The sequence below is a fragment of the Pithys albifrons genome, chromosome 5 (assembly GCF_047495875.1).
Source record: "Pithys albifrons albifrons isolate INPA30051 chromosome 5, PitAlb_v1, whole genome shotgun sequence".
NCBI classification, from domain to species: Eukaryota; Metazoa; Chordata; class Aves; order Passeriformes; family Thamnophilidae; genus Pithys; species Pithys albifrons.
Genome location: NC_092462.1, coordinates 4,658,230 through 4,672,901, shown reverse-complemented (window position 1 = coordinate 4,672,901; position 14,672 = coordinate 4,658,230). Strand labels below are relative to the sequence as shown.

General features: G+C 43.3%; 2 protein-coding genes across 3 annotated transcripts in view; both read right to left on the bottom strand.

Annotated features, from left to right (window-relative positions):
- BBS12 (Bardet-Biedl syndrome 12) overlaps positions 1 to 659 on the bottom strand; it is a 75,985-nt gene extending 75,326 nt beyond the window's left edge. Inside the window, exon 1 of one of the 2 annotated variants that reach the window (XM_071555523.1) lies at positions 551 to 659. The gene's annotated coding sequence lies outside the window, so the exon portion shown is untranslated. The remainder of the gene's footprint in view (positions 1 to 550) is intronic. The other variant, XM_071555526.1, reaches the window with a different exon arrangement.
- Positions 660 to 4,899: 4,240 nt separating this feature from the next.
- ADAD1 (adenosine deaminase domain containing 1) lies at positions 4,900 to 13,166 on the bottom strand. The gene is made up of 11 exons (XM_071555546.1): positions 12,989 to 13,166; positions 12,029 to 12,205; positions 11,403 to 11,570; positions 10,807 to 10,869; positions 10,164 to 10,286; positions 9,923 to 10,046; positions 8,974 to 9,144; positions 7,991 to 8,217; positions 6,409 to 6,646; positions 5,867 to 5,999; positions 4,900 to 5,035 (listed from the first exon to the last, which is right to left on the bottom strand). Exons 1-11 carry the CDS (start codon positions 13,164 to 13,166, stop codon positions 4,922 to 4,924), a joined length of 1,716 nt encoding a protein of 571 aa, XP_071411647.1. The 3' UTR covers positions 4,900 to 4,921.
- Positions 13,167 to 14,672: the final 1,506 nt, after the last annotated feature.

The window sequence follows — 14,672 nt, the reverse complement described above, 5'->3', positions numbered from 1 at the left end:
ACACGAGCTTTCTACAGGACACGTTTTTCTCATTGGTGTTAACAGAACATATAGTTCCCAAAAATCTTCAGAGACAGGAAAACATTATGGAGACAGTAACACACTTGAAATAATACCTGTGCAGGTAATTGAGGTCCCAGAACATTAACACAGTAACAACTGATGTAAAATTGATTATTAATGTCTAAATGCACGTAAACCACCGTAGGTATTGTCAGCAAACTTTCTGTGGAACCTCAGAAATGTGCTTACTTCAAATGCAGATGGAGCCAGTTCTGTGACACTGTAATTTTATGCAGAACGAAACAAGAGCATCTTTTACAAAGCCAGAACTCAATGCTAACAAGGCAGGCTACAACTGATGAAAGTAAGCCTACTACAAAAGGTAACAGCCTATCGTTTAGTCTCTGATGTGTTTTCCTGGTGGGTGTGGTATGGAGTACTTACTCGTAAGAGACTAACAATGGAAAGAACATCAGTTTCCTTGCATGCTGCAAAGAGAAAATAAGCGTTAATGTCAGCTTTCTGCCAAAACTGGGAAAATACTTACAGCACTGCTGCCTGCTGCTGTACTTATCGTCTTCCCACAGTGAAGGAGTGCTCTGTCCCCACCCACAAGGACTCAGGAAAGCAAAATACTGTCAGTCACCTCAGTCACAAACACATAAAGCTCCACCCTCTTCTCAAATCAGATGACAGGACTAACAAAAATACTTGAATACAGTAGGACAGAGAAGACGACAAAACAGGCAAGAAGTGTCTTCATAGTAACTCGTTCTAACTTGTCCATCTTTGTAGAATAATCCTCTTTTTACAGATTCCTTCTTACTTGATAAATTCCTAAATGCAGAATGCAAAAATAATGAAAAAAAACTTTAAACAGAATGAGACAATATTTAAAAACATAGAAAGCACTTAGCCTATGACATAAACAGAAATCAGTCTTCAAAACATGTGTAAGAATATAAGAATTGCATGAACACTACTGACTTCTGACTAGCATTGCCACTTGTGGAGTTCAGTGTGAAAAGTCTTGTAAGATGTCCCACACACCTCAGTGACCACAATAAAACCAAGTGAGGCTGAGACTGCCCAACACCAACATTCATGGCAGAGCCAAGTCCAGAGACTCCCTTGAACACCCCTGCTGGGCTCCCCATCAGGTCTGTCTCTGAAAGATGTAGTGGGAAGCAGATCCAAGGGGTGCCGAGTTGCACTCCAGTGTTCAGTATCAGGGAGGGAACGGAAATAGTATATATATATATTTCAATAATAAATATATTGGAAATACATCTATTTTGGCATTTACTCTGCACAAACTCCTTTGGAGTTAGGTGACAATATTCTGAGACAGCTGCAGACTTACAGTCATGCAAAGTGGAGACTTTGGCTGTCCTGGCCCTAGTTTTGGGGCTTGACACATCACTTTTGCACAGTAGCTATGCTCTGCTGAGGATTTTCAAGACATTTTCAGGCTGGCCTGCTCCCGATGTTGCAACTCCAACAAGCACTTCCAAGACACCTTTTCAGGGAAATACCTGCATTAAAGACTGATGATACATACAGCTACCTGAGGGGGTGAGGATATTGCTTGTGTTACATGTGGTTGTAGTTGTTTTAGTCTGTTAAACCTAAATTAGAGGCAGTTTCACATATTTTAATAGTATTTGCATGACCAGCATTTTTATTTGCCCAAGCTTTACATGTCTGCAGAGAAAAGGGATATTAAAGCACCTGAAAATACATAACAAGGTGAACTTTACTGTATGTACCTTTCCCCTAGAAGTTGCAAACAAACCTCTCAGCAGAACCCCTTAAAATACTAAAATGTATTTCCTGAGCTTTCTTCTGCTTGTTTACACAACTCTAGTATCAAAGATGTATGACATGCCATGGCTTGCATGTGACATGAAAGGTGTATGTATATGTAGCATGTGACATATATGGAACATGCATCTCGCATGTGGCCATGTGAAATCGAGATGTGTGACATTGTACACATGACATCTACATGTCTATGACATGATGTGACATGAGAATGTGATGCGTATGTGGTATCTGACACGATCTGTGTGACTTATGTGGCATGTCAGATTCAACAAGTATGGCATGTTAAGACTTGTGCTACATGTATGTCAGATCTGATGTGTGTTCTGGTTGTGGCCAGGGCAGGGTTAACCTTAGCAGTAGCCAGGAGTGGGCATGGCTAAAGAGAGAGGTTGGTTATTTTATACCATCTCACATTGCCAGGGCCAGAGGGAAGTGGGACTCTCTTCCCAGAAGGGGTTCCTTTCCATCAAGAAAACATGGCACAAGGAGCCGCCTGGTGGTATTGGCTTTTTTTTTTTAGCATGTAAATAATTTCTTATACCCTCTGTCATTAACATTGTTGCTCTTACTGTTCATTTTCTTACCTCACTGCTGTTTCCAATTAATAATTCTCAAGCCATGATCATCTTCTGTGCTTCCAATTCTCCTCTCCATCCCAACACAGCAGGAAAGCGAAAATGGGAGAGTGACAGAGAGCAGTGTGTGGTTTGCAGAGTTGTGGTGTGGGCACTGAACTGGGCAGTACCAATCCTAAACTATGACAATGTGTTGTCACTCACGTGTGAGCCGTGTCCAGGTGCAGCAGGCGTGTCTGCACCTGTGGGTACACACAGGAAGGACACAGAAGCACAGGAAAGGACACCACCCTTTTCCCCACATGCACACGTGCAGGTGTATTCTCACCCCTGGGTCTCACTGCTCAGGCAGGGCAGGGACAGGCTGTTTGTGCTCACATACCTATGCCGGCCCCATCTGTACATGTGTATGATTCATACCTGCTGTATGTGCATGTGCCTGCCAGAAATCCATCCTCAGCCTCATTACTGGAGCTGCAGCACTACTCATGTGATCAGCTTGTAGGATCACATACCTCAGAATCACCAAAGTAGCTGAGGAAAAACCTGGATACAAGACCTACGTGCTTCCATTTCCTAGCTCAGAGTGTTCGGCATATGCTGTCACTTAGTCAAAGGACAATCCAGATACAAGAACTAGATCCATACTGGTGATGTCAACTCATTTCTTAAAGACACAGCTGCCATGTTCAGCACAACACATGGTTTTCACAAACCTCTCTCTTCCTAAGGCAGCATTCTAAGTTCCATGGAAGTTTTAGTTTGCTGTTCAATTAATAAAATGGCTGAAGCACAAACAAAGCTCAGGACTTGTACATATTTAAGGTTTCTGGGCTAACTACAGGAAACACCTTGGTGCTGAAACTCAGCAAAAGTCCAAGTCCACAAACAGTCCAGAGGCGTATGGAATGCAACACACGTGTGGAATGTTACCTGCATGTCAGATTTGACATGTATGTCACTTCCAGCATGTATATGCAGGCAGGTATAAGTAATACCTAAGACACTGTCAAGAAAATTTATTGAATAATACTCCTGAAAAAATGCAACACTGGGCTCTAGCCTGCAATATGATGGCCATTTTCCAGCATTCTTAGAAACAAAACATTACATGGAGCAAACAGCACGTCAAACAAGTGCAACAAAAAAGCCAAACAGCATCAACCTCCCAAAGTTAAAGGATACTCACAGAAAACAAGAGCAGATTTGCAAAAAAAAAAAGAAGTCAAGAACTGAGTAGTAACAAGTAAGTTTCAACAGCTTGAAAGTCAGCACACAATCATTCCAGAAAAGACTCCACATACTAGTGGGAAAACAGATTAAGAAAAAAAATACCAGAAGGAATTTGTTTTGGAATCCTCTAAGAAGCTGAAACATGACAAGAGCACTACACTATTACTGATGTATATGAACACGACATAAATGTAACAGCTTTCCACACTTGCACAGTGTACAAAAACCAAGAACAAAATCCAAGTGTTTTACCTCACTTAAACACACCAGGATTTTACACCACCACACAAACCCCAACTATGGCACTTAACAACGTGCTTTCCAAATTTATTCCAGTGTTACCATATTCTTACCAGAATTCCCATGGGAGCAACCTCCCTTTTGACAGCTAACATTTTTCAAACCATTATGTATGAAGACAATTTTGTGAGGATTTGTCATACAGTGATAAACCATCTGAGGACACAGAAGTCCAATGCATCTGTGAGCATCAACACTGATGGGTTTTGGCACAGCTCACAAAAGCTGAAGGAGTCTTTTTTTCAGGTAACTTCTGTACCACATGGCATTGTGTCCTTGTTCACAGCTTTGACACCTGTCACTTGAAATCCACTACCAAAATGAGCATTAGTCACAAAACACTTGAGAGTAACAGTTTCTCATTTGCAAGTACACACATTATTTTTTAATCCTTTTACCACAAACAATATACAGTCAACTACAAGCCACTTGGCAAATCCACGCCAAACAAATCTCTTGAAAGAACTAGTAAAGGATGGATGCCTACAGATAAACCACAGACTGCTCATTTTTGTTTCAGAAAGATTCTCACATTGGTGTGTTAGTCTGTTTGTTTTTAAAAATAATCCAGGCTTTACTGATTGTTTTTCTTTCTTAAGGAAAATTATGAAAAAGGTTAAGGGAGAAGAAGAAACCAATATACAGAAATCCTGAAACCATCAGGAAAAAAAACATGTTTGTAACTCCATGGGGTGGGGGTGCATGGAGGTAGGGGTGAGGGAACTGAAATGAGGTGGCATTGGGGAGGGTAAAGCAAAACAGATTTACAAAGCTGTTGGATACTCCTACCTATAAGAAAACATCAACTTTTTAAAGAGACTGAAGTGTTATAGGTGATTCAATAACTGCATTTTAACTGAAAAGAAGCAGTTCTGGAATTATTTTCTTCCTGTAAACATGAACTTAAACATTTTACTAATCAGAACCATTATTTTACTGAAATAGATCATCCAGACTGACTTTACATACAATCCACCTCACAGTTAGTTACTGAACTGTTCAATATGTGGAGACTTCACAATCCAGGATCCATAATTGTGCTGCTCCAAGGAGCTCTGCAGCAACCTTTTAGCTTCTTGGTACAACTGAGATTCAACCTAAAAATATTAAAAGGAAGACCCTGAAAAATCTCACAATGATGGTTACAGAGAGGATGGTTGAAGAGATCTGTATTCTTTACCATCAGCATATAATACGCACAAGCACAACTGTTGTAGAAAACAGTAACTATAGATCTTACAGTTCCCTCAGCTGGTGACAATGAGAGGAAATTTTAGATTCCAAAAACATACTCCTTTCATGTTTGGGTATTTACTGGAAAGAGAAACTTCTGATAAACTTTATTTTTTTCAGTGCCTTTTCCAGTAATATTTTATAGAGAAAATAAACATTCACTATCATTCAATACAAATCTAAACACATGAAGAGTCAATTAGTAAGAGATTTCTTTTTGAAGTAGTTTTTGAATAATTTAAAAAAATTATCTCTTGCATGTTTTGACAGGAGAGAAAAATCATAGAACCGATTGGGTTGGAAAAGACCTCTGAGATTATCAAGTCCAACCCTTGGTCCAACTCCAGTCCCTTTACCAGATCATGGCACTCAGTGCCATGTCCAATCTCAGGTTAAAAACCTCCAAGGAAGGGGAATCCACCCCCTCTCTGGGCAGCCCATTCCAATGCCTGATTACTCTCCCTGGAAAGAATTTATACCTGATCTCCAACTTAAATTTCCCCTTGAGTCTGTGCCCCCTTGTCCTATTGCTGAGTGCCTGGGAGAAGAGACCAACTCTTAACTTCCCTCCTTTGTACAAGCTGTTCAGGTGAAGCTGTCAGCAAAACAAAGCCAGCCATGGCTACCACACCAGCTCTGAAAGGAGCCACTAAGAGAGTCCCACCCAACTCCCCCTTCCCGCAGCAGCAGCTCACCTTGGCTTGCCGGTAGGTGGGAATCTGAAAGAGATCAGCCCGTCCTGCCTCCCTGGAGAGCAGCCGGAAGCGACTGAACATGGCTGCCTTGCAGAGGCGGCTGGCCAGGCACGAGCCGCTCTGGAATGGGGAGCTACAGGCACCAGGAGACAAGAACAGCACTCAGCAACAAACACAGTACACAGAGATTGCTTTGATCATCACAGGGCTTTTATTCTCCCTCTTTACATTTTGTCAGTAGGGCCAAACTGGAATTCATCTCAACTAGGATGATTATGCAGTGTTAAAACTAAAACCGTTATTGCAACAGACAAAGGACTGCAAATATCTCCATTCAAAGAACTGTTTTGTTTCATACCTTGGTATCTCTCTGTGAAGTTACAAGACCTCTAAAAAACGGCACCTAATCACAGGATGCATTCAGCTAACACAGGAAAGAATCTCATACTGTGGCCTCCATGCCACAAAAAATGGATACTCCAATGAACCAGCACAAAGCAAGGCTAACCATGATTTCCAACAAAATGAAGAAAAATACTAACCTTTCAGTGGTTTTTCCACTTATCCCATCCACAACCTCCAGGGATGCATCTGACAACGTCCAATTCAAACTCAGAGACCACTGCTTTGTATCTGTTTGAACTGGCTGTGCAGCTTTCACCAGGTAAATATGAGATCTGTTGACCAGGTAAGGCATTGGAAGCTTTGACGTAAGTTCATCATCAAGGCGCTGCTTGACAGCTATTTCTAGTCCTTTTGTATCCTTACAATTTCCATTCCCTATTAAACACAACAAGATCAGTCACACATCAAATTAAAAAAAAAAAGTTAAGCAGGCAGATGTTTTTGCATTCTTAGAAAACACACTATATTAAGTTTTCCACATAAAATTAATGTCTGGAAAGTTCAGTAGATCAGTTTTAGTATTTAAATTGCAAAAGTGATTTCACACTTCCTTCTCCAGAAGCATCATCATTTTCATTGGATGCCTTATTTTTGAACAATAAATTTTCATCAACATTTTTTATATTCCCTGCAGAAGACACCACTGTAATAGAACTCCGGTATTCCAGATCAGAAGATATGCCAAGGAGCTTGCCCACATTACTCCATGTCCAATAGCGTTTCCGACTGCCAGCTAAATAAATACACTTTGGTCCACTGCCTCTCAAGGGAGAGCCAAACTTCCTATTATAAGGGCAATACATTATAGATTATTATGTTTACTTTGAAGACTACTTAGAAAGTAGCAAATTAGCAGCTTCTCTATTAAGAAAAATTGGCTAAATTTCCTCAGAAGGAACAGGCCAATCCAAATCCACCAATTCCAATCTTTGGAGCACTTCAAAAACCTTGCTCTGGTTTAGAAAAGGAAAAGCCGCTGCGTCCTCAGAGTCTTGTGAACCAAGTCTCATAACATAAAGACTTAAAAGAAATAGCTGCAAACATTCATGGTAACACCAATTAATTTAATTCCCCCACATAAATAAAAGGTACTGAAATGAGTTCTGATAACAGTATGGTCTTTCCCACTGCTACAAAATCCTGGGAATTCACTATCACCTTGGTGATCCCTGTTCCTCCACAGAACACCTACTGGCCCAACAAAGTGGGGGCAGAGAGGCAAGGAAGGTGGATGCAAACCATGGACAACACAAAACCAACTAAATACTTTCCAAAAGAGCGTCTCAGACAACCCAGGGTGAAAGAGCATTTTCAGTTGAACACTGTCAGGCTTTCCCCCATTGCTCAATTCCAGTTAAGCGACTGTCACCTTAAGGTCACCACATCTGACTGAAGAGGAAACACCATTTGTCACATGATATTTTCTCAATATATAAAACTTAATTCATTACAAAACAAATGCTCAATTTCTTCTGTTATTCAAATGCAGAGTAAAGGAAGGGCTGGCAATAAAAAAAAAACCAAACCACAATGACTGAGTTTTACGTTAGGGCATTTCAAAGATGAGTGAAAAATATATTTACACTTAGCACCTTTTCAGAAAAATACTGTAAATTCTTTAAAAGAATCCACTTTGTTTAGCTTGTGTCTTATAAAATGTTAATCAAGCTGGAACATGAAAACATACAAAACCTCCACTGAAATTTGCATTAAACCTACCCACAAGAATATTGTTGATATACAGAGGTTCAATGAAGTGACTCAGCAAGGCCCCCTGCAGACCAACCACTTCCCATTTTGTCAGTTTGTCACTGGCTGACATGCTGCTCACTCTGACAGTTTTGGGCGGACAACACACAGCCAGGTAAATCCTGCCTTCCACAGCAACATGGAGACTCAGTTCTTCACTGGCTTCATAAGCAGATACAGATTGTGGAGCAAGGCATCTACAGTAAGAGAAGAATGGATTTCAGAGGATACATCAGACCAGGCAAAAAGAGAAAGTGAGGAATCTGATTCGGATCAATTATTTCAAGACAGTTTACAAACTGTATCCAAGGCTTATCAACAAAGTCCATTTCAGAGCTAGGACACTGAAAGTCATCTAAAACCTCCTGCAGTTCTAACAGGAGGGGCTCCCCCAGGCACTACAACTTGCAATGAACTGGCTGTGACCTTCCAGGACACAAGTTTGCCTTCCCAAGCCCCCAGACTAGCATGAAAGCAGCCACTTGTCTCGTAGATACGAAAAAGTTATGATAGTATGACATTATTCCACTGTACCAATAGAAGGGGACCCAAAATAACACTGGTTTTAACTTCATAAAATAGTGATTGCTGCTGTTTTATGTCAGAACTATTCAAAAAACCCCCAAAGTTCCAGAAATTTAACAAGTTAGAAGTGTAAAGATAAGCATAGGATTGGATAAGCATATCTGTCCCATCAAGTTTCCTTCATTACCTTTTATCTAAAAAGCAAAGCAGAAGCCTTTTGTTTCAATTCAAGGCTTTTTATACTCTAACCTTGTAGTACAAAGGATGACATTAAGTCATCACATTCATTTGCTCAGGTGGTTAAATTAATGATCTGTTAGTATTTTAACTGTCTTGAGAAGTGGGTTAACAGGTAATTGTCTGTAGTAAACAAACAGCTCTTCCTGAATCTTCCACTACAACATCACTGAAAATACCATGGTACTTACACTTCTGGGTTAAACTGAGCAGTTCCTTTTGGAAGCTGGTTCATATATAGAGAGAGAGTAGTATTTTGCTTTAGGGTGAGCAGTTTTGAGCCTGGTGCTGTGCAAAATATGGATCTCTCCGACTTAACCGGATTTTTATTATAGAACAGCAAGAGATGTTTATACAAATATCTGAAAGAAAGTGTTATGGAACAGCAGATGAGAAAAAAAACTGCTTTGCTTACTAACACATAGATATTTACAGTTAACTCACATGATCTGAAAATAATCCCCAAGGTACTAGCTATAAACTGCAAGTGCAAAAGCAAAACTGAGAACTGGTTGCAAAGGAAAAAACTGTAGGAGCCAGTGGGATCCTGGCCTGTATCAGGAATAGTGTGGCCAGCAGGCCCAGGGCAGTGACCCTTCCCCTGGACTCTGCATTGGTGAGGCCACACCTTGAGTGTTGTGTTCAGTTCTGGGCCCCTCAGTTCAGGAAAAGAGATTGAGGGGCTGGAGCGAGTCCAGAGAAGAGCAATGAGGCTGGAGAAGGGACTGGAGCACAAGTGCTGTGGGGAGAGGCTGAGGGAGCTGGGGGTGTTTAGCCTGGAGGAGGCTCAGAGGTGACCTCAGCACTGTCTACAACTACCTGAAGGGAAGTTCTGGCCAGGTGGGGGTTGGTCTCTTCTCCCAGGCACTCAGCAATAGGACAAGGGGGCACGGGCTCAAGTTCTGCCAGGGCAAATTGAAGTTGGAGATCAGAAAAAAATTCTTTCCAGAGGGAGTAATCAGGCATTGGAATGGGCTGCCCGGAGAGGGGGTGGATTCACCATCCCTGGAGGTTTTTAACCTGAGATTGGCCATGGCACTGAGTGCCATGATCTGGTAATGGGACTGGAGTTGGACCAAGGGTTGCACTTGATGATCTCAGAGGTCTTTTCCAACCCAATCGATTCTGTGATTCTCTCACCTCAGCAGGGAACGCCTGGCAGTGACAATGGCGTGGCTGTCATGCAACACTCGGCCACAGGATTCAAGACACCGGCTGTAGTTACATTCCCCTGTTCCCAGAGCCACAACTTCATGCTGCCCACCTGAGGAGAGAGGCTGTGGTAGTTCACCTGCTCTGGCTGCTGGGTGCCCACCAAGCTGCTCCCCGGGAACAGCCCAGGTTTCCCACTGCCCAAAACTCACAGTGCAAACAGACTTACCTTTTTCAATGATGAAGGCAGCCAGTGAACTCCCACAGCTTCGGTACTCGGGGTGTTGGGCAGTCAGGCTGTTAAACACGTCTTCAAGTGTTTGGGAAACTTTGGGATATATATTCCGTCCTCCTAGATAAAACAATAGAAGTCAGCAAGGGAAAAACTTGCAGGTAGGGGGAAAAAAAACCACCATAAGTGACCACTTGCCAAATTCTAAACCTGAACACGTGGTGTAAGCACTACTATCAGCATGTACTTTTGGGATTCTGAAGATTATCAGGATTAAAAGAATAAATTCAAGAATACCTAAAAAATTGATGCTTTTTTGATTCATTATAATAATGCAGTATATGGATCAATTTTGATCATCTACTGCACACTACTTCAACCAAGGACAGAAACACCGTTTATTTATATGGTGTATTTTTGTCATCCATCACCACCTAAAAATTCAAGCAATTTAATGAATTTGTGTCCATTTGTAGAACTGACCAAGGTCCCTAATTCTTACAGCTTTCAAGGACAAGATGTTTAAAATAACAGTACCAGAGATCACTAAATGTATTAAAAACAGAATTTAAAAATGAAGAAAGTATTTGCTGAGTAGTTTGAATCAAGAGAGAAAAACAAGACTATTCCTTACCAAAACTGGTCCTTGAAACACAAGCAGAATTTGCTGGAGTGTGGAGCTCAACAGGAACCCAAGGAAAACCTAAGAATTCAAAAAAATTTTAAAGTGGGATGGACATTCCTAATTTTGAAACAGCAATCTCACACTCCTTCTAGCAAATCAGTCTCTAATTCCCTAAGAATTTTCTTTTCTGGTTCTGAAGTCCTTGAATGTTTAGGACTATTCAGACAGCAAACCTTGGAAGAAAATAAATATCATAATAATAGAATTCTGTTTGAAGTAATAGCTCAGTGGGGAACCCTTCTAATTATAAAAATTCAAACCCACTTGAGATGTACTTCAGTTTGTTGCACCTACTGAGTAGCAAATCGAGCGTAATAACAAGCAATTCCTTCAGTATTCCTGACTGTGCTACCAACTGATGCAACTCCTAACACACAAATGACAAAGGAAAAAAAACAGTTTCAGAACAAAATGACAGCTTTGCCCAAGGATTCAAAAAACCTGACAAAGGCCCTGATGCTGAAGCATTTAATAAACTCACAAAGGTTTTGCACAGGAAACCTTTAAGCCAAGCTTTTCAAGTTCTGATTAGGTGTCACCAGAATACTTACCTGAATCTTCAGAAGAGTCTGCCTCTGTATTCTCCAGGTTAAGTAGTTCAGCAAGAGCCAGTTTAGCTGCAGCTACTTTAGATTGCTTCTTGTTTCTTCCCAGCCCAGTCTTGTAGCAAACACCATTTACCACAGCACAAAAGGCAAAATAAGGGCTTATCATTTCACCTTTAAAGAAGGGAAAAAAAGCAGACATAATTACTGAAATTATCTTAAGGTACTTTATCCATAGCTCTATGTCCTTATATTAACTCCTAGAACAAATGAAAGACAAATTATAATTTTGGCAGAACACAACTCGTATCTTTCACCTCCACAAGAATTTTGGCAGCTTTCACTTTATGCGCTTTTGACAAAGTTCTGGGAGCAGCCAGAATTTTATACAATTCACCTGATCAAATTCTGTGGCACTTGATCACAACACACAACTATGTTGAAAAAAAAAACCCCGAGACACACCTGTGTAGGCAATAAAAGGGCAGTCAAAAAGCGACATATATGGAGAGTAGTGCCACCAACAGTTAGAAAAAATTCACCTGTATTACTGCCATCAATACTAACTGCAGAAATTCAGGTAATCTCAAGGATAAGCAAGTAATACTTTGTTTAGGAAAAGAAATATTTACCTGGCACGGCAGTTTCTCTCAATTCAAGTTTCTTGTGATACATTTGGGCAAACATATGCAAGGCAGATACTGAGTTTATCGCTCCCTGTTTATATTTTGTAATCAGCTCTTCTAGATGTTTCTCTGAAGGAGGTGCTGACAATGGGGCTGCGTGTTCTCCTTTAAAAAGAAAACGTTCTTAAAACTGGGAAGAGAACTGAACACACCCTCGGACAGTTTAAATCGGTTTACAAAATACTTTTCAAATGCTCCTTGGAAGAACAAAAAGCAACAAGATGTACTATAGAGCACTAATGGTTTGTACTGAATCCTACATTTGCAACACTATCGATTCTGAAATGGCGTGTCCATCCTCTCCTAAAAGCATGAAAGCACCTCTGAATACAAACCGGTGTTACAAACAAGTACAACATAGATCTCCCCCTCTCCTGTCTTGTAAACCAGCGAAGTTGCCGGTGGCAGGTTCTAAACAGCGCAGCCTGTGTTTTTTCACACAAAACTATATACCAGCGCAACTCCCTGTTGTAAAACACTATAGAAGCTTCAGCAACCACCAGATGGATGGAATCACCAGCTTCAGGAGTATGATATATTCAGGCACAAATACCTCCCAGCAAGAACTGTAGTAAATCCTTATTTTCAAGCTTTATAAAGAGGTGCCTTTACTTCAATCAAAACTATTCAAAGTGATGGAATTCAAAATACATCCTGGGACAGCTGAAACTGCAGTAAAAACCCTTCTCGATTTTATCTACTAAAACTCACACAACAGAACACAGCCTACAAAAACCACTAGCAAACTTCCAGCACGCAAAAACAAGAGAAAGAGGAGGAACGAGTAGGAGATGCTAAACAGGTCATTAAAGAAAATATAATGACAAAAAAAGAAGCAGAGAGGGTTGTAAAGTTACTTTGAACAATATTAGCAGCTAATTCCACTGTATACACTGAAAAATATACCTGGATTTTTCATCACCTCTGGTTGACTGCGCCTCTCCGAAGGCGGAGGATTCAGCGCTGCAGTCACGGGCTCCGAGAGTTTCTTCCAAGCTGGCTGCCTGAAAGCCTCAGACGGCAAATTCCCCCTCGGTGCGGGATCAAACGGGGGCATCCCAGCACCCTGAAACGACCTCGCCATTTTCTACCAACCTAAGGAAGTTTTAATAGCGAAGTTGTGAGCGGTAAAGACACCACAAACTACAGCTTTCCTAGTTGAGCTGTTCCACAGGAGTAACTCGCACTCTGTGTCCCACACAGGCTGAGGCAGAACCCACACCCTCCGACCTTCCACAGCCCCTTCTTCCCACACTCTCTGTCCTTCCAGTACTTTTTTCCCCACACCTGCCACCCTTCCAGCCCTTTCTTCCCTCACCCCCCACCCTTCCAACTCTTTCTTCCCACACCCTCCGTCCTTTCAGCCCTTTCCTTCCCACACCTCCCGCCCTTCCACAGCCCCTTCCTTCCCACACCCGCCGACCTTCCACAGCCCCTTCCTTCCCACACCCGCCGACCTTCCACAGCCCCTTCCTTCCCACACCCGCCTTCCTTCCACAGCCCCTTCTTCCCCCACCCGCCGCCCTTCCAGCCCTTTCTTCCCTCACCGCTGCCCTTCCAAGACCCTTTCATGCCTTACCCGCTGCCCTTCCAGCCCTTTCTTCCCTCACCCGCTGTCCCTCCAATCCCTCCCTTCCCGGCCGGCACCACCAGGCCTAACGCCACTTCTCCTTTTAGTCAACCACCTTCTCTCACGAAACCAACTCGAAATACACTACCAATCCTCAACCGAAGGCTCTCAAAGGAGTGAGGCAAACCACGAATACAGCAAAGCGGATCTCTCTCTCTCTCTCTCCACTTTCCAGGCCGAGCTGGCGCTGCAGCCGAAGGATTTGTGCCTTTGCTGCTCCTCATTTACTCGGAGAACACTCTCACCTGTTGGGCGAGCCCGCTGCGGATGATCCCTAAAGCGCCTGCACCGGCGGAGCACGCCTGAGGCCAAACGAGGGTCGCAGTGCGGGACAGGCATGTCCCCAGAGCCCTGGGGCGGTGACCTGGGGCAGCCATGAAGCCCTCACAGCGCCGAGAAGCCGCTGGGACCCGAGAGCCCTCACGGCCCCTCGCACCGCGCTCGGCCGCCGGATTCCCGAAGCCCTCACAGCGCCCCTCAGCCGCTGGGTCCCCAAAGTCCTCATAGCGCCTCTCACAGCGCTCACCCACTTGGCTCCCAAAGTCCTCACAGCGCCGAAAAGGCGCTGGTTCCCCAAAGCCCTCACGGCCCCTCTCGCCCGCTGGTTCCCCAAAGCCCTCACGGCCCCTCTCGCCCGCTGGTTCCCCAAAGCCCTCACGGCCCCTCTCGCCCGCTGGGCTCCCAAAGCCCTCACGGCCCCTCTCACCGCGCGGTCCCCAAACCCCTCCTGGTGGCCCCTCTCACCCGCTGCTTCCCAAAGCCCTCGTGGCCCCTGTCACCGCGCTCACCCACTGGGTCCCCAAAGCCTCAGGGCGCCTCTCACGGCGCTCAGTCGCTGCTTCCCAAAGCCCTCACGGCCCCTCTGACGGTGCTCGGCCGCCGGATTCCCAAAACCCGCACGGCCCCTCTCACCGCGCTCAGTCGCTGCTTCCCGAAGTCCTCACAGCGCCTCTGACCCGC

Excerpts from the sequence above, each read along its gene's own strand:
- ADAD1 (XM_071555546.1), bottom strand. The coding sequence starts at position 13,166 with ATGGCGAGGTCGTTTCAGGGTGCTGGGATGCCCCCGTTTGATCCCGCA. Across the intron at positions 11,571-12,028 it reads GAGAGAAACTGCCGTGCCAG|GTGAAATGATAAGCCCTTAT; the intron begins GTAAATATTTCT and ends CCTTCTTTAAAG. Across the intron at positions 6,000-6,408 it reads AGTGGAAAAACCACTGAAAG|CTCCCCATTCCAGAGCGGCT; the intron begins GTTAGTATTTTT and ends TGGTGCCTGTAG.